Source organism: Heterocephalus glaber, unplaced genomic scaffold (genome assembly GCF_053883595.1).
Source record: "Heterocephalus glaber isolate CG9 unplaced genomic scaffold, H.glaber_assembly_v1.0 deba00001509, whole genome shotgun sequence".
NCBI classification, from domain to species: Eukaryota; Metazoa; Chordata; class Mammalia; order Rodentia; family Bathyergidae; genus Heterocephalus; species Heterocephalus glaber.
In genome coordinates, this window is record NW_028258325.1 from 9,206,999 (window position 1) to 9,229,470 (window position 22,472).

Sequence of the window (22,472 nt, forward strand, 5' to 3'; positions counted from 1 at the left end):
CTTTAATTCTTTCACCTAAAATCTACAGTTATAGGGCCAGGGATTTAGCTCAGTGGTTCCACCACCTGGCTTGCAAGTGCAAGGTCCCAAGTTCCATCCCTGATACCGAAAGAAACAAACAAACAAAACAAAAAAAACCTAGCAGTTATATTAGTATCCATCTCATAAGGACACTAAGAGGACTAACTAAGGTGACAATTTATAAAACTCTCAGAACAGTGCCTAGTAGATAATATGTACTGAGTAACTAGCAATGAATTCAATCACTCATGTCACATGTTCAGGAAAGGTGATGGTAAAAATGTTTATTTTATTCTACTCACATATTCACTCATTCAAAAGCTTTTTTGTAGACCACTAATTTTGTTTTAAATACTATATAAATAACTGGGTATATATGGTGAATGAGTCAGAAAGGGTCCTTGTTCTTGGGAACTTATACTCCAATGGGGTTGATGGAAATTAAATAACCCAAAAGTAAATTCTTCATCAAAATTATGTTAAGAGATTGAATGACAATATGCTGTGCTATGAGAGAAACAAGAATGGAGGAAGTCCTTTACACTGGGGACAGATAGAGCCTGCCTTCTAGTGGATAATTGCTTACAGTCAAAGGCAGAGTGGAGGAACACCCACACACAGATGCAGGAGCACAATAGGTGATGCTTGTAGGGATTGCAGAAGTGGTGGGAACATCTGAGGTGAAGGGGCCAGTATGTGTGCAGGGTAAAGCCTACAGTGAAAGTAGGCATGTTAAAGAATTAGAAAAACTGGAGAGTAGAATTATGGTGAGAAAAGGTCATTTTTCTACCTGGCCTCCATTTCCTGTAGAATAATTCTGGACTTTAGCCCTATCCTCTAATTCCATACTCATCCATCATCATGACTCAAATGTAAAAACACAGATTAAGAACCCCTCAAGAATAAATAATCTGATATTGTTTCTCTCTAGGTGAATTTAGAAGGTTCGTCATGTTTCCCGTAATGCTGTGCACCAAGCATTCCACAGCATAACATCTTTCCAAGTATATATCAAATTGCTGATTAAATGCTCTCCTCCTCTTGGGAGTGAACATCTAGAGTCCTAGTCAATCTTCAATGACTACTGAATCCTTATACATAAGTGTTTAATGAGAAATCTGGAAAATACACATATAAGAGATTTCCAGAACTGCTAAATAAGAACTCCCATTTCTGGCCCTGGTTTTGCCTTCGTGTAGTTGAAGAGGCTGATTCATCTCTTCATTTTCAACTTCCTCATTAAGTAGAACAAGAGGAAGAAAATTGATCCTGTGTTTTCTTAATCAGGCATCATCTGAGTTTATAAAAATCCCGGAATGCCTTTAGAATGGAAAATCTGAGCCTAGAGTCATACAGCCAAGGAGCTCACATTCTCAAATTCTGTCTCAAGCTAGAGGTACATGTGTCTCCAGAATCTGAGTTCTCCTCACATTTCTGGACCAAGCCTCTTCCCAATCTGGTGTGAGTCTCACCAGATTCCTTAGTTTAGTGACATTTTAAAATGTCAGTTTAGATTCTTGAAGGATTTTGAGTAAATTTTCTAATTCTAATCATTAAGAAAATTGCAGGATATTAAAGTTACATGTTAATTTAATAATATTTTTAAATTTAGGGTCCTTTAAGTCCTAGCTATCAGTCTAGCTGCAAGGAATGAAGTGGGGATTGAGAGAGACAAGGTCTTCCTCTCCCCACTCTAAGGTGCTTAGAATCCAGGGATGGTGAAGATTGGCAATGAACAAATGATATTCTAATCTATTACTGGGATGAGTATGGCTCTACTGACCACTGAGGGTGAATGTAGGATAGGAAAGTAAAAGCATATTTTACTATAGCAATAAAGGAGACCTCTCTAAAAATTGGGCCAGATAAAGCAAAAGAGAAGCTCTGTCACAAAGATGGCTAACACGGTAACACTTGAATTGAATGAATCATTCTTGCCTACAAGGGAATTATAAAGAAACGGATTTTTATAAAGAGGATCTTATTTAACCTCTTCCTTCTTGGAAGTTCAGAACCAACTGAGACACATACATCAAAGCCAAGGAGAAATAAAACACTAACTATTTTTGATTATGGTGCATTAGAGAATGTGGCTGGGACCTGAAGTCTGAATCTATTTTTCTGCTCCTTTCTCTAGCCTTCATATCAGATATTTGCCCAGGCTGCCACATGTAGGTCAGGATGTGCCCACACCCATGAGCCCAGCAAGGCTGAATGTGCACGCAAAGAGGAAACTCCTGATTTGTCTTTAGAAAGTGCCTCTGGCTTCTTAATCAGGCCTGTCCCTTAGGTGCATGAAGGAGTAGATACCAGAAAGCCTCTATTCTATGAGTAATGGTAGGAGAAAAGAGAGCCCAGGAAGGGCTGTCTTGGGCATTCTTGGTTCTCCATCCCAATACCCTCAGTGAGACAAATCACTTCTTTCAGGAAAGCATATTGAGTGGTGGAAAGAAATGACAATGTTTCTACTTGATATTTATAAGAAAGTCCAAAGCAAGAACACAGGGAGAGGGAGCAAATGTATTTCCCAAACAGATATCATGTTTCCTGAAGACCTTTAGGTATACTAGTTATTCCCATAAGATAAAGGGCATATATTGTGCTACCTTCATTCATTTCTTCATCTTCATTCTTCACTTACTGAATAACCATGTAACTCCTCAAAAACATAAGCGCTGTTGTGGGCACAGAGGATACACAGATGAATAAGATGCAGCCCTTGCTTTAAGGAGCTCACATATTGGGTAAAGAACAGACACTGATATTATAACACAAAACAATATTCTTTGAAGAGAGGATGAACTGTGGCTTCACTCAGGTATAATCCCGAAAAGTTAGTGCTTGGGAATGCCCACCACTCTGCATTAAACGTAGTTTGATTTAACTGCAGATAGCATAAGTTATCTCTGAGCTCCTGAGTTCAAAGTCTAGCTATGTGGGATGTAACTTTTCTGTTTCCTTGTCTTTATATGAAGAAAATAATTCTTCTATAGGATTGTTTGTGAAACAAATAAGATGAAGTACATAAAGTGCCGTACTTGGAAGAGGCTTTTGTATACCATGTGCTCAATGCAAGTGGTATTCAAATGATGGAAACCAAAATAACCAAAAATACTGAAGGGCAAGTTCTGCTCACCATTTTAGAGCTGACTATCTTAATCAGACACCTCAACACTTGCAACTGGACCATACCTGTCATTTTTGCAGTGCTCTGTCCTTTTCCCTTGAATAGTCATCTTGTGACCGAAGATGTTGATGGACTTGTGTTAGGGACAAGGAGACAGCTGGAAGCTGAGGCTGTAGCATTCTGCTCTGCTGTGAATATGGGGGAGGCTGATTCTCAGGGTCCAGACAAAAGGGGAAAATGGAGGCCCATGCAGTCTCCCTTCTTGGTCCATTCTTGTATCTGAATTCAGTAAATAGAATGCAGGTGCATTGATTTCATCTGATATGTTCAGAGTGTAGATCTGATGAGAGCAATTTCCTTGCTAGTTTTCATTGTGTTCATTAATAATCATCTCTTCTTTAAATCAAGAATTTGCAATGCAAAAGTCACTAAATTTATGTGGTTCCTGACAAATAAAGTCTAGTTATTTTTATTGTTTCTAGTTTTGAACAAATTTCCTTTAATTTTTTCTTTTATTTATTCTGTTCAGAATTTTTCTTCACTGAGATTAAACTGTCTTTCTCTTGGATTCTACCACAATCTAAAATTATGTTCATTCTACATGATTTTAGAAATTGAAGCCTAAGCTATATCTGCATTCAGCTTACAAAGTTTTAATACATTTTCTTTAAAATGCAAACTAATTGTAAAGACTTAAAAAAATCAAAATTGCTTTTAGAAATTTTTATAAATGTGCAAATATCTTGAAATTAAAATAAAATTCAAATTATAATTGCTTAATGATATTAAAATACCAATTATTAAATTTAAATGTTTAAATAAAGCTTTATTATTTTGTTTGTAAATTTAATTAAATCTTAATTTTTTAATAGTAATGCTTTTCTATTCTAGCATGTAAATGTCCAGTTAGCTACCAGTGTAAAGAACTGCTTCATGCCTTTTCCATGGGGGAACTTTAAGAGGTACAAGAAGAGTTTAACTTAGGAAAATATTCATTAGCAACCCTGTGAAACTGATGGGAAAACTCGCTGAGTCACGTCCTTCCTCTAGAACTATTAGATGGAATATGAAGATATTCAAGAACATAGATGCTTTGTACACTTAGTCATGCACAGCCTTGCTGTGCTTCTACTGTCTCTGAGGAAATTCTGCCCAAGTTAACCAGTCTTCTACTGCTGAGGGTTGTGCTGCTCCAGTCCCCAAAGCACCTGTGCCTGACACTAGCAGTGATTCACATGCAAAGCCTCAAGAATATGTGAGTGAACCGAACTTTTGTTTCTAGGAGACAGAGCAAGAGACATGGAGAAGAATTTCCCTGGGCCTTGAACATGCACAGGAGCAGAAGTTCAGGATCAGTGATGCCAGGTCGGAGATAAGAAGTAGATGCCAAGAAATAGAGGTAATGGGCCATTCTTTTAATAAATTTATTTTTCAATACATTTGTAATATATAAATGCCTTTTGAAAGCACGTGCCTCAGGATAGAAGACTTTATGGCCCAGTCCTCAGGATAAGACTACAGAGGGACAAATTGGCTAGTTAGTGACTAAGGTTTGGATGAAATTGAAAATGAATCCTTTGAGTAAGAATGTAAGGAAGAGGGCCAGGGATTTAGCTTAGTGGTTCTGCAGCCTGCCTCTCAAGCACAAGGTCCCAAGTTCAATCCCCAATACCAAAAAAAAAAAAAGAAAGAAAAGAAAAAAAAGTAAGGAAGAAAAGCTGTGGAGAGACAACCTTCGACATTTGATGTGAATGTTAAAAATCATAGCTTTATGATTCCCCTTGCCTGAAGTTTATGGTTAACATAATAGCATAGAAGCTACACTCTCCAAGTCTCTCTCTCTCTCCCCTCTCTCTGTAGAATTTACAGCCCCATCTTGCCTGTGAATAGTTGTACTCTGCTGTATAAAAGGCAGGAGAAATAGGAGAAATCCACCTTCTTCCCTTGTGCCTTGACCTAAAGTGGAGCATAAAATTGCCTACAAAAGGCCCCTCCTAAACTGCTCACTAATAACACCCCTCTAGAGGCTGCCAGAGTCAGCAGTTTCTCAGAATAACCATATTTTAGAGACATTCAGATTCCCAGAGAGATTTACTGGGTCATTAAGGTAAGGCTTAAATTGCTAAACAATGCAGATTACTTTGCCCTCTGCTTCTGTGATCTACCCTGTTAATTTCTCAGCACATTGCTTGAAAAGACAATACACAGTTCAGGGGCTCTGAGTCCAGAAATCTGTCATCCAGGATAAGAGCCAGGGTACATTTCACCCTGAAGGGGGCACTTCCACACTCATGTGGTCAGTCAGGGAGATTCTGGGCATCTCAGTCCCTAAAATGACTCTTTATCACTGAGCAAAGATGGGTGAACTCCTACTCTGTGCCCAACACAATTGTTGTTGCCAAGGATATGACAGTGTACCAGTCCAATCCCAGCCCTATGTAGCTTGTATGTATTGGGACAGTAGACAGTGGGACATTGTCAGTATGAATCCCCAACACATCAAGTGGTAAAGCTAGCAAAGAAGGGCCAGGGTGACAGTAAGTGCTGGGATAGTGTTTGCTGTTTAGGTTAATCAATCAGAGACAGTCTTCCTGCCAATGTGATATCTAAGCAGAGACTTGAACTGAATGAATACACTGACCATGAATGTGCCCAGGCAAGAGAGAACTGTGGTTACTGAGATGCAGGTGGGTGCATGTCTCCCCTGGCCAGTGAGGTAAGGGGCCCAGGGCAAGGAGAAGACTCTGCTCTCCCTCTGAATAGTGGGAAATCAGTGGAGGGTTTTGAGCAGGAGAGCAAGTAATATGATTTATTTATTGATAGAGCTGTGTGATGCAACCCAAGGAGGAAGGGTGGGAGCACATGAGTAGGTGAGAGGTAAAGACCCAGATAAGCAACAGTGATAATAGGTACAGTACCGACTTCCTACTTACCACACACTAGGTACTAGGCTTCTTAGAGTGCTCTGTATATTTTAATTGCACTTCTCCACAAAATCAATGCTAACATTGCAACTGTTTTACAGCTGAAGAAACCAAGGCATAGAAAGTTTGAATCTTGGACCCACGATCACATAGGAAATCAGTGAGTTGGATCAGGGTGGTGGCCTTGGAGGTGGCTGGGTGCAGGATACAGCCTGAATCAGGGGACAACAGGGTGTGCTGGTGGGATATTTTCAATAGTTCAATAGCGGTTGCTCCCATTTATTAAACATTTATAATGTGACAGCTTCAGAGTGAAGTTCTTTATGTATATTACCTCCTGAAACTTTCACAACTATTTGTGAGTTTTTATTCTTCCCACTGTGTAATTATGGAAATCAATACTCAGATAATTTGACCTATTTGTTCCTGTTCATAGCTGTTAAATGCTTGAATTCTACCTGACCCTGTAGCCTATGCACTCAACAATTGTACTTTCCTGCCCCTGTGTGTTTCTTTTTCCACTCCTACATAAATATTCAGGATCTTTTTGCATCATTTTCTAGATTCTGGCTCCATGTTTTTCCTTGCACTTGAATATGTACCTGGCCTTAGATGTTACTTCCCGCAAGGACCCTTTTCTGGCCTTCTCCTCTTTCAGTCAGTAGTCTCTATTTGCTATATCATTTTACATTTTGTCAATTATATCCAATTTTAAGTCCTATGGACTTAAATATGTTTTTCTTTTTTTTTTTTTTTAGTACTAGGGATTGAACTCAGGACTTTGCATTTGTGAGGCAGGTGTCGGCACCACTGAGCTCAATCCCTGGCCCTGGACTGAAATATGTGTATCCCAAATTCCTATGGTGCATATCTAACCCCAAGTGTGTTACTTAACAGGATGGTGTTCAGAAGTGGGGTCTCTGGGAGGTGATGGGGATCAAGGGAAGTCTTTGTGCTATGCGTATTTCCTTATAGGAGGAAACAACAGAAAGCTTGGACGTGCTCTGCCTCTATCCCTCTCTGTCAGCAGCTCTTGCCAGAGCCCAGTGATGCTGGTATGCTAATCCCAGACTCCACAACTGTGAGAAAAAAATTTTTGTTGTTTAAGCCATGTAGTCTATTGAATGTTGCTATGGCAGCCTGAGCAAACTAAAATATATATCATCTAGTATAGCATATATAATTATGTGTGATATCATAGGATATGATATACTATGATATCATATGATATACTCTGTGTGATATCACGTAGTATATTTTACATGATACTATATTCCATTGGATTGTACTAATATATTTTCTCCATTTTATGCTAGCCCGATTTCTCTTTTCTTGCCTACTATTTCCTAATACCATGTAAAGCAATTTTTTTAAGTTTTGTGAAAATCAGAGCTAAATTCATTATTTGTCTCCAGACACTTGTATATTATTCAATACATATCAGGCACACAATAATATTTGATGGAAGCACTCATTTATGAATGAAGGAATAATTCTAGTCTCCCTGAATAACTACCAGTGTCTGTAAGTGTTTCTCAACTGACTGCAGCCTGCTTGGTTAGTGTTTCTAGTGAGCCTCCCTCTAATACCAGTGGAACATCTGACCCATTAGCTCTTCAGCTTGACCAATTTGTTCTGTCCATTAACATTTCCAGAGCTAATCTCAGTTCTACATGAACCTCCTAAGGAATGTGGGTGGTCTTTTCCCATCCTTGAATTTCAGGTGATCTCATCAAGATTAGGCATAACTTTGGACTTCAGTGGCTTGGACCAAAGAGCATTCCTTTGTCTCATCATCTAAGACAAAGGAAAGTTGTAAAGAGAAAGGTGCATACAGAAATTCTCCAAGTCCACAATTCATTCTGGGAATCAAAAAAGCAATTCCCCGAGTCCAGAGATGTGGGTGGTGTGGTCAGAGGCTGCCTGACTGCCTCGAGCTGCAGAGCTCCAAGTCTGGGGAACTAGAGAAAGCAGGATTTGTGTTTTGTTATCTCTTTCAACAGGCTGCACATACAAAGGCGCTGCAGATCAATTTGTGGTGTTAAAGTGCTCATGCCCTTTCCGGAGGAGCATTGCCTTGAATATTTAACAGGGCAGGTAATAGTCCTAAATGGCAGTGGAATTGAGTTGGGTGGATTGGGTCAGCCATGGCCTGAATTATGAAACTGCAAAGAGGGGATAGACGATTTCTATTGATTTGGGACCAATTTCTTCTTATTTTGTATTTTGCTTTAAATCTATGAACTGTGTTCTGAGCAGCTTCCTGTCTTGATAATAGAAAACACTTCCTTTAAGTGGTTAACTTGACAGGCTTTCATTTGTATCCAGGCTGCCTGAAGCTACTTGTAACTCCTATCCTTCATGTTTACAGTTCTCCTTCTATCTGAGATTTGTTTGTTCATTTATTCATTCATTCAACCAGCTTTGATTGAATTTCTACCATGTGTGTGAAAAAATGATAGTTCTTTGAAGGGAAAATGAGTAAAAATGTTTCTGTGCTGAAAGTACTCCTAGTCTAATAAAACAGGCAGATGTCAGGCTACATTGGTGCTATAATGACCAATGTGGTAGAAATAGGGAACTGCAGAGTCCCTACAAATATTAACACAACTCCTGGGTTGATTATCAAGGGAAACATCTCAGCAAATGTGTCCCTGACTTTGATCTATTATTATCTCAATCTTCGATATTTGATTAGGCAACTCGTTAAATCTCTTGAAGATTCTATTTTTCGAGCTGAGTTATTTAGACTAGATTTTAAGAGGTTCTTTTAAATCCCTACAAAACTATTCTGAGAGTCTTAGTTTTATTTGCCTGGGAAATAGTATATTAGACTAAGAGACTGTGAAGATAGATAGCTTGGATTTAAATTCTGGCTTATTTTCTCTATTCTATTGGAAAATATTTAAATACTATGACCCTAAATTTCCTGTCTGAGAAATGGTAATGATGGCAGCAACTCCTTTACAGGTTGCCAGGCAAATAGTCTTTAATTAATGTTATTTATGCCTATGTGGAAATATTACAAACTCTGTGAAAACTTATTGCATTTCTAAGAAGAAGCCATTGAGATATATAAAATATACTAGCCCAAATATCCAAATAGGTCAATGCTTCTTGACTATAAGTGGTTTTTGCCCCACAAGGGACATTTAACAACATTAGGAGACATTTTCTGTTTTCAACTTGGGTAGGAGGACGGGGATTGTTATGTCACAGAAAGAACAAGAGTTGCTGATGAATATCCTAAAATGTATGGAGAGGCCATTACAATAAAGAAGCATCCAGCCCAATATGTCATTATAGTTGAAGCTGGGAATCCCTGGATTAGCTGAAGACATCTGTTTCGGATGACAGGAATCATATGCCTTTGATTGCCTCAAAGCACAGTTGATAAATATTTATTTATTCATTGACTTAGAAAATTTTTATTCATTTAATAAAAAATGAGCACATCCTCCTGACCCTGCCCTGGGAACTCAGGCAAAAGCTTTCAAAGTGTGTAGGAAAGAGTAACTTCTTGGGTTCCAGAACTGAAGAGGAAGACTGAGCATCATTGTATCTTTGAATTATGTCAAAGAAAATCATGAAGAACTAAGTGGGAATCACAGAGCATCTGTGAAATAGTGGGAAACGATGTAAGGAGCAGGCTAGGGTCAGAGATTCCTATGGTCATAATGATCGATTTAATACACCTGTGGGATTACCAGCCCTAATGCAACTGGCTCTATGTAGCATTCTCCAATGCACTACTTAACATAAAGAAATAGGACTCTTCTGTCTCCTTTATCAGCAGCACCTTCTGCCACCATGTGCACCAAATTAGAGGCAGAGGCAGGCACTTGTAAGATATCGCTTCTATATTGCTTCCTCTGACTTCTCAGCACAGAAAAAGGTCTAAACTCTTACACTCCAAATTTTGTATACTTTGAGTAGACATCCTGTATACTCTTGGAGACTGTGGTGAGCAATCTGACCTGCCTGTCTGCTTTTATTCCATATTTTGAACCACTTAAGTACAGGCCTCGTGTTCCACACTATCTTTATTTCTCAGGTTCCAATACAGCTCTTGGCATGAAGTGGCCAAAATTGGTTGAATGAATCATTTATTGGATCCGTTTCTGTTTCTTAAAGTTTGACTTCTGCTCCTTTGAAATGATCATGCTGGTGCAGAAGAACAGATGGAAAAGGAATGAACTAAAATGGATGTGGTTTTATATTTATGTATCTACTCATTATTTGGAGATTATTAGCCTCATGAATGGTATCTATTGTGAAGGTTAGGGTCACATAGACCTGACAAAAGAGTCGCAGACTATACTCACATAGCCACATTCATTCATGTACACATGCATCCAACATTGGATGAGCAGACACCATGTTGCTTATGGGGAATCTTGTGTCCTGAAATAGCTATGGTGCTTGCCCTTAGATGGCACATCGCTTCCTGAGAAGACTAACCGAAATACTAGATTCTGTGACTTGTTTCTAGGATGAGAACAATGAAAGCAAATAACTGACAGTTTTGTTGCCATGGCTCTGTGACAGATCACCTTGGGTAGACTGTGCTACCTTTCCCAGAGCTGCACTCCTGTTATGCATGCGGTGAGGAAAGTTCTCTCCAGAACTTAGACAGCAGGAAGGGAAACTGCAGTCATTTTGCAGCAACACAGAGCTTTTCCTAATAATCAAATACTGTTCTGTGTGCTTCTTTAAAGGGAGCTTATAGATGAAATACAAGGTTCACAGCTACTTGAATTTTTATTTATTCAAAAGAGATTATTTGGGGTGCATGTAGCCTTTAAATGAGATTGTAAAATGTGTCTTGATAATTAGATACTCATCGAATCATCTGGACCTTCAATTGCTTCTCTTTACCTGGATCTTCCCTACCTGACTGCCTGTGCTCTAAACTTGTGTCAGTAGGTCCCCTGTCATAAGTCCATACACACATAGAGGTGCACGTAACACTACATGCACATATACACACATCTGCATGAACCTATGTGTACATGACATATATGTATGTAAACCTGTGTGTGTGTCTGCAGAAACCCATCAGATTCAAGTTCTCTGGATGGTGCTCGCCCAACACCTATGGACAGGCACAATATTTCAATGGTTTCAAGAAGGTATCCTGGGAGAAGTGAACTGAAATATGGAGGATGCCTTGGAAGAGGAAGGAGCTAGAAGAGAGCATGGTGAAGTCTGTGGCCAGAGTGCTGTGGATGGAGAAGGGATGGAAGGAGGTGAGTTGGAGACTTAGGCGGGACCAAAGCCAGAAGATCATACAGACAGGGAAAAAGGATTATGATGGGTTTTGTTTGTCTATTTTGTTGTGATAAGGTTATACATGTATAGATGAAAGACTGAAAACAGTTACGGTAATTATACAACCTTTGCTGCAGAGAACTAGTCTGGCAGTCTGAGGTCCTGAGCCCCTGAGTTCCTCACTCAGGACAGCAGCTGGTGGGATGCCCAGGCATGGAGTCCCCACATGTAATTCCTATGAGAGCACTCATCTCCCTCCCTCATTATACTTTGTGTTCCTTTGAGTGCTTGTTGGTTACACTCACATTGTATAGTTTAAATAGAGAAGACAGGAAGAAGCCAGTGCAGGCTGTGGCCCTGAGAAACTGAGCTTGCATTGTACAGGTTTCAGGGTTCAAGAGGGTGTAAAGAAGAATTGGCTTGAGCAACTCTGTTGGCTTTTCTCCCTAGTGTCTTGCCAATCGCAGAAGAAACATGGGGATTATCCTCCCTGTAAATAATACAGAAGGTTGCTTCAGCCACAAGGTTAGAGACCAACGGAGCTCCTGTGTGAAAGAAGGAAACCTTTTTTTCTATGAGTGTGTGAATGCTGGTGCAGTTGTCACACAGGCCCCCACATACTGCAAAAGCCAGCTCAAATGATAAAGTCAGACTGCTACGTCGAAGAACATTTCTTTAAGCAATGTATAAGATTCACGACTGTGACACGAGACTTAGTATTTTGTCCCTTTTACATTTCCGAAGCTTTCTGCTCCAAAGAATTACCTTTAGGACTACTACTTTTTCAGAGTTTATGCTGCTCTGTCAAAAAGTTTAAACTCCTCCTAAGCCTTGTCTCGATCACACCAATGCTTACATCTTTGTTTTAGCTCCGTACTATTAGTGGTAGCTAAATGATCTTTGGCCCCTGCTCTATACTTCCCACTTTCATAATAATAAGAGGCTGTACAAAAGTTGATGAAGATTGTTTCAGCTTCCAAACTCATGGTAATGCTGAACAATGCATGCCCTGGTCTACGAGAGAAACACCGGGGACTTAAATTCTTCCTCTTTAAAAAACAATGTGAAGTATAAAATTATGAAAAAAACAAAAACAAAAGAAACCCTTATCATTAGACAATGGGAGCTGCCTCTGCCACTAGGCCCAGTGTAGCCACAGTGCCCTGAAGTGCTATTCCTCTGGCCATTGCCTGGTGCTAAAATGCATTCTTCATGGTGACCAGATCTTTGCAAAAGCAAGTACAGGTTCCTACTGGTGTCTGATTGGATGACACACCTGCCATCCTCTTGTTGACAATAGGACTGTAAAACTCACAAGTTGGCCTTTTACTTTTTCTTTTGGTAAGTGGTCTCTGTCTTCAGATAATCTCATAGAGTGAAATATTTCTCCAAACAAAAAATATGTATAAAGCAATATCCTTTACAGATCTTCTGCTCTGCTGCTAATTATCCATGAAGACTTGGACATATAATTCACATTCACTAAACCTGACTGTCTGCTGCAAAATGGTTAAAATGATACCAACCTGTGAAGTGTATGACAAATCCTCAAAGATAATCTCTGTAAGACATTTAGCACATGTTTCTGGCACAAAGAAAGTAAATGGCTGAGTAGTACTCCATTTAATAAAAAACAACCCAGATCTTTATCCAGTCACTAGATGACAGGCATTTGGGTTGTTGCCAAGATTTAGGTATTACAAACTGTGCCACTATAAACATGGGTGCACATATATCACTGTGGTATAATATTTTTAAATCTTTTGGGTAGATACTCAGCAGGGGAATAGCTGGGTCAAATGGGACCTCTAATCCTAGTTTTTTGAGGTATCTCCATACTGATTTCCACACTGGTCGTACCAGTCTACATTCCCACCAACAGTGAAGAAGTGTTCCCTTGTCCCCACAGCCCCTGCCAGCATTTGTTATTGGTTGATTTGTCGATGGCAGCCATTCTTTCTGGAGTGAAGTGGAATCTCAGCATTGTTTTCATTTGCATCTCTTGAATTACCAGTGATGTTGAACATTTTTTCATGTTTATTTACTGTTTCTGCAATAGAATGAAGTACTAGTCAGCCATAAAGAATGATAAACTATAAATGATAATGATAAATGAATGATAAATGATAAATCCATTTGTAGCTTAATGAATGCATATTGAGGCCATACTCTTAAGAAATAAATAGGACACACATGTGTAAACACTGATTGTCTTGCTGGTATGAGAAACTGAAAGTGTAAATGAAAACCAAAATGTATAATAGATAATGTGATATAGAAAGCAAACGTTCAAAGGGGAAGGGGAAATAGGAAGGGTGGGGGAAAGGAATGAAAAAAAATGAGAAAAGAAGGAAAAATCAGAAAGAAAACTTTTATAAGTAGAGAAGAGTGAAGGGCTGTGTATTTGTCTACAGATACAAATTCCTAATGATGAATGTGATTATAATGTATACCTAAAATGTGCCAATAAAGTTAATTTTAAAAAGAAAGTAAATGGTAGTATTTTTACCAGAATACTAAGGGGTAATCACTCTAGGTACAAGTGTACTTAAGAGATATTTTATTTGTATTGAAAAACTATATACTTGGGCTTATAAGTTCATGACAAAAGTGCCATATGTCACAGAAATCTCTAACCAGTGAGAGTAAAACTGTTTAGTAAAGTGTTCAGACCACCTGTCACTGATGTTCTGCCTCCCTGACTTCCAGATTGAAACCAGCTATACCATGTTCACTCAAAGACTCCTATACATTGAAATTTTGTTTTGCAGATGTTGGAAAAAAAAAGTAAAAACAGTTGGCTTATTGCCATGTGTTTGGCAGTAGTTTAATCTCTTTACATACTGTCTTTTATTAATACAATCACATTATGAGGAAGCAATGATTATTATTGCATTATCGCATTATTATGGTAATGGATTAGAAAACTGAGATCCAAGGTAAGTAATTTGCCACTACACACAGACTGTGAATGGGAGATGGAAAACCCAGTGCTTAAATCCTTTGCTATGCTCTTCTGCAAGACAAATTTCCACCAGGCTGAGTCAATTTTCCTTTTTGTTCCAGGAGTTAAAAGGATATTTATGGATACTGAAAAGTAAGGAGTGGGAAATAAAGAAAGGGAAAGAAAAGATAGAGTCAGAAGCTTATCTTTTGAATCACCTCATAACTAATTAGCGGGGTGGCCCAGCTGTCTCTTATTCTCTAGCCGTTGTCCTGGACTGTAAATAAAGAATAAAAATATTTCTTTATATGGATAGTGAGAAAATTAAATGAACTGGTATATGTGAAAGCCCTCTGTTAATGGTAAAATATGACCCATATGTTATATTATTATTACTATTATTATTAGTTCAGGAAATGAGTAAAGAGAAGAGAAGCACTGAACAGGTTTTTAATCATTTGCATTAAAGATAGAAACTCAGCCATTGCACAGGGGAAGTGCCCAGATGTAGAGCTCAAGCAGACATGAATTTGAATCATTTATGCAGCATCTGTGACCTCTACTTTCCTTCCTTCCTCTCTCTCATTCCTTTCATTTACTCACTCCAGCTTTCCAAGTCAAGTCTTAGCAATGCTGTTCTACACAATCAAATGGAGGGTCTGGGCATAGATTTGAAAATCAAAGTTCAGAATAGGAGGTCTGATTACACAATACAGTGAATGTTTAAATTACAAAATTGACTACAGTATAGATAACGTGTCACTAACACTCCTCAAAATACTCCTCCTTGTGTCGAGTACATTTATTACCATGTTTTGCCTCTTCCTGAAGCAGTTCTGGAAGTCCTCTTTCATGGGTGTCTTTACTTGCACTATCGTGGCTGCCTTGATGTCCTCTACTGATGAAAAACATTTACTTTCCATGGTCGTTTTGACTTTGGTGAAAGGCCACAATTCATATGTTGCAAGACATAGTGAATATGGTAGATAAGGACACACTATAACATTTTACTTGATTACTATAAATGTTTTGAATTGATTCAGGACATTGAATCCACCATGAAAAGACACTCTTGAAAGAGGACCCTCAGAACTGCTTCAGAAAGTGGAAAGAAAGGCATACAAATGTGTACCAAGTAAGGGGAGTATTTTCAGGAGGACTAATGGTGATGTGACTTTTAGTATAATTTAAAAATTTTTAAATTATTTTTAATTCTTTTATTTTTATGAGTACACATTTGCAGTGCATAATGATCACATTCATCATGGGTAGTTGGTACATGCATGTAAGGCATCTTAATTCTCTTTACTTCCCTTTTCCCTCTCCTCCTTCCACTTCTTTCTGTCTCTTGGTCCTGTGCTCATTTGGAAAAGATCTACACATTCACACTATTCTTGATAGCAGCTCTGGAGTCTTGTGCAGAAGAGTTCATTCCTGGGAAAATCTGCCCTCATCAGTTGCTTATTGAACAGCAACTGCATGTGTTTCTGTGACACACACACACAAACACACATACAGCCACACACAATCCCTCGCTGGGGATATGTTCTTATTACAGTGCCCACCTACAGTGACACAGTCTGAAATAGTTATCAATGGTAACAAAGTTTGAAAATGTTTTCAATGTGCATAAATATTTAATAGTGTCAGCAACACATTTGAATAAATTGGTTGACCAGCCATACAAGAGCTCTTAAAAATGTGGATAGAAAAACACTAGTAGTATTTAATTCCAGGTGGTAGGAATATATAAATCATCACTTTTATCTTTTGATGATTATTGTATATGTATAATATCTATGCATGGAAATTCATACTTTTCAAAAACAGGAAAGAAAAATAGCACATGTGAATATATTACTTTGGAAAATATAATCACTAATACATACTTTGAAACATAGTTTTAACCTTATTGGCCAATTAAATATGTACAAATGAAAGCAACACTTGGGTGCTTTGTTCTGCCTATGTAGTTGACAATATTTTTTGAAATTTTGAACATTATTGTTTTCTTGTTGAAATTTTATTCCCTATACCACAAGATTATTCTGCTGCTGTAGAACATGGATAAATGACAGAAGACAAGTAGGCAAAGTGAAGTCCATGTCAGCCAATGATCAGCATTTCAACAGTTGCAGAACAGATGTGCTGCATTGGGCCAACAGGGATCTATGCCATCTCAGCTGTTCCCTGAGAAGCTGTTCAGACAAGCATGGGAAGTTGTGAGATGTGGTGTAAACTGTTCCTGGCATATGGGAAACAGGGAAGAATGATCCAGCATAGGAAGCTTCAAAGCAGAAAGACACTGAGACTCCCAAAGAAGCAGCAAGGGAGTACCCTGGGGTGCTGGCAGCCCCAGCAGGCTTAACTGTCAACCTCAGGTGGAGATGCAGAAGCAAACAAAAAAGAGGGAGAGAGCATGAAGCTGTCTCTATGTTTGTTGTGCCTACAGAAGGACAAGCAGTTCCATGGAGCTTTACCTATTTAAGTGACTGTAGAGAGGGAGGAGTAAGGAGAGCACGTACTGTGGTTTAACTCTTAGGAAGTGTGCTCTGATCTCAGAGATAAAATCAAATACTTTCTTTAAATACTGTCAAACATGCTGAGTGTATAGGCTCAAGATCATCAGTTGCTAGCTACACAATGGAATGTGCATAATGTCCAGCCACAATGTTTAAGCCATTAGTTTGCTTAGGGTGTAAGGGTTTGTGATATTGGATATTGTCTTAGGAGATAAGTGTATTGTTAAGAGATACCATGAACTTTGATAAATATTGTCCTATTTCTTTTCTTTTTTTTTTTTTTGGTACTGGGAATTGAACTCAGGTCCTTGCGCTTGCACAGCAGGTGGCGAAACCACTGAGCTAAATCCCTGGCCCCAATATTGTCCTATTTCTTTGTTTAATAATTTCTAGATTATAATTGAAAAATCACACATTTTACTATATGAATAAAATAAATGCACATTTGCAGTGTTTTATGTCTTTATTATTTATTTTTACATCTTGGCAATAGCATAAATGAAGGACTCTCTTGAATACATGCTACCTCTGCTATAATTATTTGGACCATGACTTCCTGAGGGTTAAATATATTTTGTCATCCCAGAGTTAACCCCCAAGTCTTATGTCAGTGGTATTCACGTGAAAAATTAAGGCAAGTACAGTGTTCGGAAGTGGGGCCTTGGGTAGTGAGTCAATTTGATTGTGTCACAAAGGTGGAGCCCCCCCGATGGAATTCTGATTGTTTTATAAGGAGAGGGGAGAAACCACAGACGCAGCAAGATACACACAGACTTGGATCAACATGAAGCAGACCAGAGGAACCCTCACCAGACTATGCACCATGTAGTTTGGACTTTCAGACTCCAAAACTGTGAGCTCATTTCTTTTTAAAGCACCCTTAGGTATTTCATTATAGTAATGAACAGTTAACAAATACAAGAGGCTAAGAAAAAGTGAGAGTGAGAAGGCACAGGAGTGGTAAAGGGAGAGATAGAGATGAGCACGTGCGCAGTTTACTATAGCTATGTCACTCAAGTTTTGGTAGGGGGATTTGAAAAAGTAACTGATATTTATTAGAAGGGGTTGAGTTTACAAATAGTTCTCCCTCCTGCCTACCCTCATCACCATGTGTGCGTTCAAAGCTCAAAAGGCAAAACTGATGCCATTTCTGGAAAAAAATAACATCATTTTAGGTTTATACATAGCTCACTGGAGATTGCCTGATATGCAGCCATGAATTAGTAGTTTTATAACTGGTAATTTCTCTCTGGGGATCAATTCTAAGAATATAATCTAGATTGTGAATCAAAATTTATGTTCTGCATTTTCTATTAGGTTGTAATGTAGAAAAGGAAAAAATGGAAAAATTGCCATAAATTTTAATGAAAGAAAACTGATTTATGTATAAATATATACTTTCATGTAATATAAATATTATAGTTTAATTGAAAATTATGTATGTATGTACTGATGGTGATAACAATATAGGTTCATTATATAGTGTTTGATAAAAGTAATCAGGATATACATTGCATTATAGGCAGCAAATACAGGAAAAATTTGGAAAGAAGACAAATGATGATTAAATCTTTACAATATGCATTGTCACATTTTCAGTTATAATTTTCAGTAGTTTCCAAATTTCCTACTATGCATGTGTATTTTCTATTTAAAAAAATAAATGCTACAATTATCTTTAAAAAAATATAGAGGAGGTAGACCTTTCACTCTTAAGTTTCCATTTCATCCTTCTGGCTCTCACCCAGGACTGAAAACAAAAGCATGCAGGAAAAATGTTTATATTTTGTCTCCTTTGTTTTCATTAAAATGAGGAAAAGTGAGGACTCAGGATGGACATGAAAGACAATATTAAGAAACTGATACATTTCTTAGATATTTTCCAGTAGAGCAAATGATGATAAAATTGATTATTTAATTTTTAAGATGTGCTTTTTATGTCAAAGAATTGAACTGGATGATGTGATTTAGAATTACATATATATATATATATATATATATATTTCAAAGTAAAAATTTAAATCATGATCTAGTTTTTCTTGAGATAATGATTTTCTACTTTGATTTATTGTTGTTGTTATGGTTGTGCTGGTCTAAAAACTATAGCAATATAATTCTGTAAAACTTCTCTGGCCAGAACTAGGGAAGTTAGAGAACTGGGAAAGAACTGGACTCATCTACCTCTATCATTTGATACTGTTGCCCTATAATTATTGCCTGTAAGCCCATGTTTTCAAAAGAAGGCTGCCTTTGGGCATAGAAAAATTCTATGATTATTCTCCTAGAAGAAAAGAAAAGCATTCAATGCAATTTAACACTATTTTACATCAAAACACTAGACAAAATAACATTTCTTAACATTACATATATATATATACACATACACACACATGCAGATGATTGCGTTTATATAATTCATTCCAAAAGCAAATATATCCATGACCTAGTGCTTTAATAATATTTCATAACAGTTCCCAAACAAAGTGATATACAACAGCCAAATCTACAAATCAGTTTTGGTTTACTGAATTCAGCAGTTATGAACCAGACTTAGCTCCAGTCTGCAGGATAATTCAAGGTCTATGTCTCATTATTCCTCATTCTGGAGCAATATTTATTACTTGGGGTATTTTCTTATCATGGAAGGGGGAAGCAACACAAAAGACCAACTTAACTCATAAAAGTATATCTAAAAATTGCATCTGAGAGCTGACATCTTACTTGATGTGGAAATATTAGAAAGTTTTCTACAAATGTCAAGAAAGAGAGAAACATGTCAATCCTTTCCAGCACTATTTAATATAGTGTTGCAGGTATGAGCCAGTACAACTAAAGAAAAAAAATTAAAACATGAGAATCAGAGATGAAGATGTCAAAGTATCTTTATTCATAGGTGACCAGATTTTATATATTTCTATATGGAGAAAAATCCAAGTTAAATAAAAATAATACTAGTCAAAACAATGACATAAAATAAGCAGTTATTAAGTTAAAAATCAATAGCCTTAATATATACAAACAAAAACCTAGTATAAGATATTATGGTAATATATGATAAAAATTACCATGAAAGCCCTGGAAAAAACCATGAAATATGCTAAGACTAGCCCTACTAAGTATTAAATACATCATAATGTCTTCTTGACTGTAATAGTTTGGTTTTTGTCCATGAATAAAATGAGGAATATAAGTTAGTAGAAAACAACAGAAAGTTCAGAATAGAAATAACTGCTTATAAAAATTTACTATATAATAAATGTGGCATCTGAGATTGGTGAAGAAAAGGAGTTGTTAATGTAGGATATTTTAATATCCTGTATGGAAATACATGATTAAATATTTCTCCATTTATTTTAGATTAAATTCCAATTCATTAGAGATTTATAAAAGCAAGAAAGAATAATGAGATCTTTCAGCTACCAAACAGACACATGAATAGATTTCTTTCTGACTTTAGAGTAGAGATAATATTTTCTTTGTCTATAAATAAAAGTTAAAAATGAGAAAGCAGGGATAAATTTAACTTAAAATAAAACTCCAACTTATTCTATGAGAAGAACACTAAAATTAAAAGGCCAAAATCAAACTGATGAATAATTTTTATGACTTATACTCCAAAAAAGAGGTTAATTATCCCAAGTTACTGTGTTAGTTAGCTTTCTGTTTCTGTTGCTACTGGAGAAAACGACTTAAAGGAAGCGAAGATTTATTTTGGCTCATTGTTTCAGATGTTCAAGTCGTCGAATGGCTGACCCATTGATCTACGGCTGGGGCAAGGCAGAGACATAGCAGAAGGGTGTGGCAGAAGAAAGCTGCTCAGTTCTTGGTAGCCAGGAAGCAGAGTGCAAAATATGGCACAGGGACCAGAGGAAGAGCCCAAGGTCACCACCCCCAGTGCCGTCAAGTTAGAATCTTGTCAATGGGCTAACCCACTGATGAAGTCCATTTGTGTCTGAGAAGATCCAAAGACACACTTAGAATTGTGTGTTATTAATTTCCCTCTCACTTCACATTCCAATTAAATTCACCAGAATGATTAACCATCACAAAGAGTTTCTAAAAACCAAGAAAAGATATTCCAACAACTCTGTCAAGATAGGCTCAAGGGATAAAGAGTCCACAGAATAAAAATTCAAATGGCATGTAACTGTTATGAATGCAGTCAGACATGCTTAGAGTTTTTTCCAAAAACTGTGTTATTACAATAAATGGTATTTATCACCTATCAAATTGATAAAAATCATAAAGTTTGACACATTTTCTGTTAGAGTATGGCGAAATAGGAACACATCTATATAAACTTGATGTACAGAGACAAAATGAAATATTCACTGGGAAAGTGCTGATTGAATAAACACTACATGTTATATTATTATATAGTTACAAAAAGAATGAGGACTATTCTTGTATTCTGCTATGATATCTTGGATACATTATTAAAGAAGAAAGTACTTAGGGATCTCAGTTTTTATGAAAGGGATACTTGAAAATCAATGTAGAATAATTTAGGACAATGGAGGATTGATAGATTAGATTACATTTATAAAAATGTTTATCAATGGGAGGGAGAAGGAACGGAGTGAAAGGGACCTTATTATCAGAGACTTTAAAACAATCTTAATTTATAGATCTGACCTCAAAACTAGATAAAAATTTTTACAGTTATATAATAAAGTAGTTTGAATATAAATTCCTAATAATAAAAATATGACATATAAATGCAACTGTATATACAAATGGTAGAAAACCACACACAAATACAACTGATGACTTAAAATAATTTGACTGTAGTAGAAGGTACCTGAGGACATCACTAACTGAAAAAATTTAAAATCGTACATGGTGACATATTGGTTTTTATAATCCTGTGATTGTTCTGTGTGGTAAATGAAATGGATAATTATAGGAGTGTCATCTATAATGGGGAGTTTTGGTATAATTTAAAGGGAGACATGAATATCACAGTGAGGAAAAATCATCGTAATTCTGTGTTTGAACTGGAGATAAACAGAATTTATGGCATCATAAACAAAAACATATTTCCTGCTTCTGTGTACTGAAAATCCCTAGAATCGGTGACTAACCTAATGGTAAATGAAATCCCTTAACATCCAGATTATGATCTCTAAACACCACTTTTTCATGGAAAATCAACCAAGGATCCTTTACAAACTGCAGTAGGCCATAATTAATTGGGATGTCTTGTAACTCAAGAACTCATGTTACACCAAAATGTCCAGGGTTGCATTAAAGTATTTGTGAGCCAAATATGCTTCCTTGGCCAAGATGGGAAGATTTGAGCATTATTATTAAACATACTATTGACAACAGATTCATAGTCACTGAACTAGTTTAAATGCATTAGCTTAGAGTAGATATAAAAGAGCAAAGAGGAAAAAAGGCATTACTCATTTGTCTTTTATTATTATTGTACATCTTAGAGGGTATTAGGGAATCATTTTACTACTTTTAAGAGTTGATAAATAAGAAAAAAAAAAATATTTACTTTGGCTTTCTTAATCCCTGTCTTGGTTTAATTAAATAGTCAATATGTTTCTCCTGAGAGGATTTTTTTGGCAAATAAAGGTATTACAAATGTTAGAATTAGAATATGACAGTTTTCACAACTGTAAATGAGTTGACAGGTTCAAACAACAATTATC

At 37.0% G+C, this 22,472-nt stretch overlaps 1 protein-coding gene across 1 annotated transcript in view; it reads left to right on the forward strand.

The window, feature by feature from the left end:
- The window catches only part of LOC110349690 (uncharacterized), a 339,954-nt gene that overhangs the window by 279,800 nt on the left and 37,682 nt on the right, over positions 1 to 22,472 (forward strand). The window contains exons 13-17 of the mRNA XM_087187378.1: positions 4,431 to 4,547; positions 6,174 to 6,232; positions 7,048 to 7,127; positions 8,076 to 8,169; positions 11,124 to 11,321. Coding sequence (XP_087043504.1) covers positions 4,431 to 4,547; positions 6,174 to 6,232; positions 7,048 to 7,127; positions 8,076 to 8,161 — 342 coding nt within the window. The 3' untranslated portion in view covers positions 8,162 to 8,169; positions 11,124 to 11,321. The remainder of the gene's footprint in view (positions 1 to 4,430; positions 4,548 to 6,173; positions 6,233 to 7,047; positions 7,128 to 8,075; positions 8,170 to 11,123; positions 11,322 to 22,472) is intronic.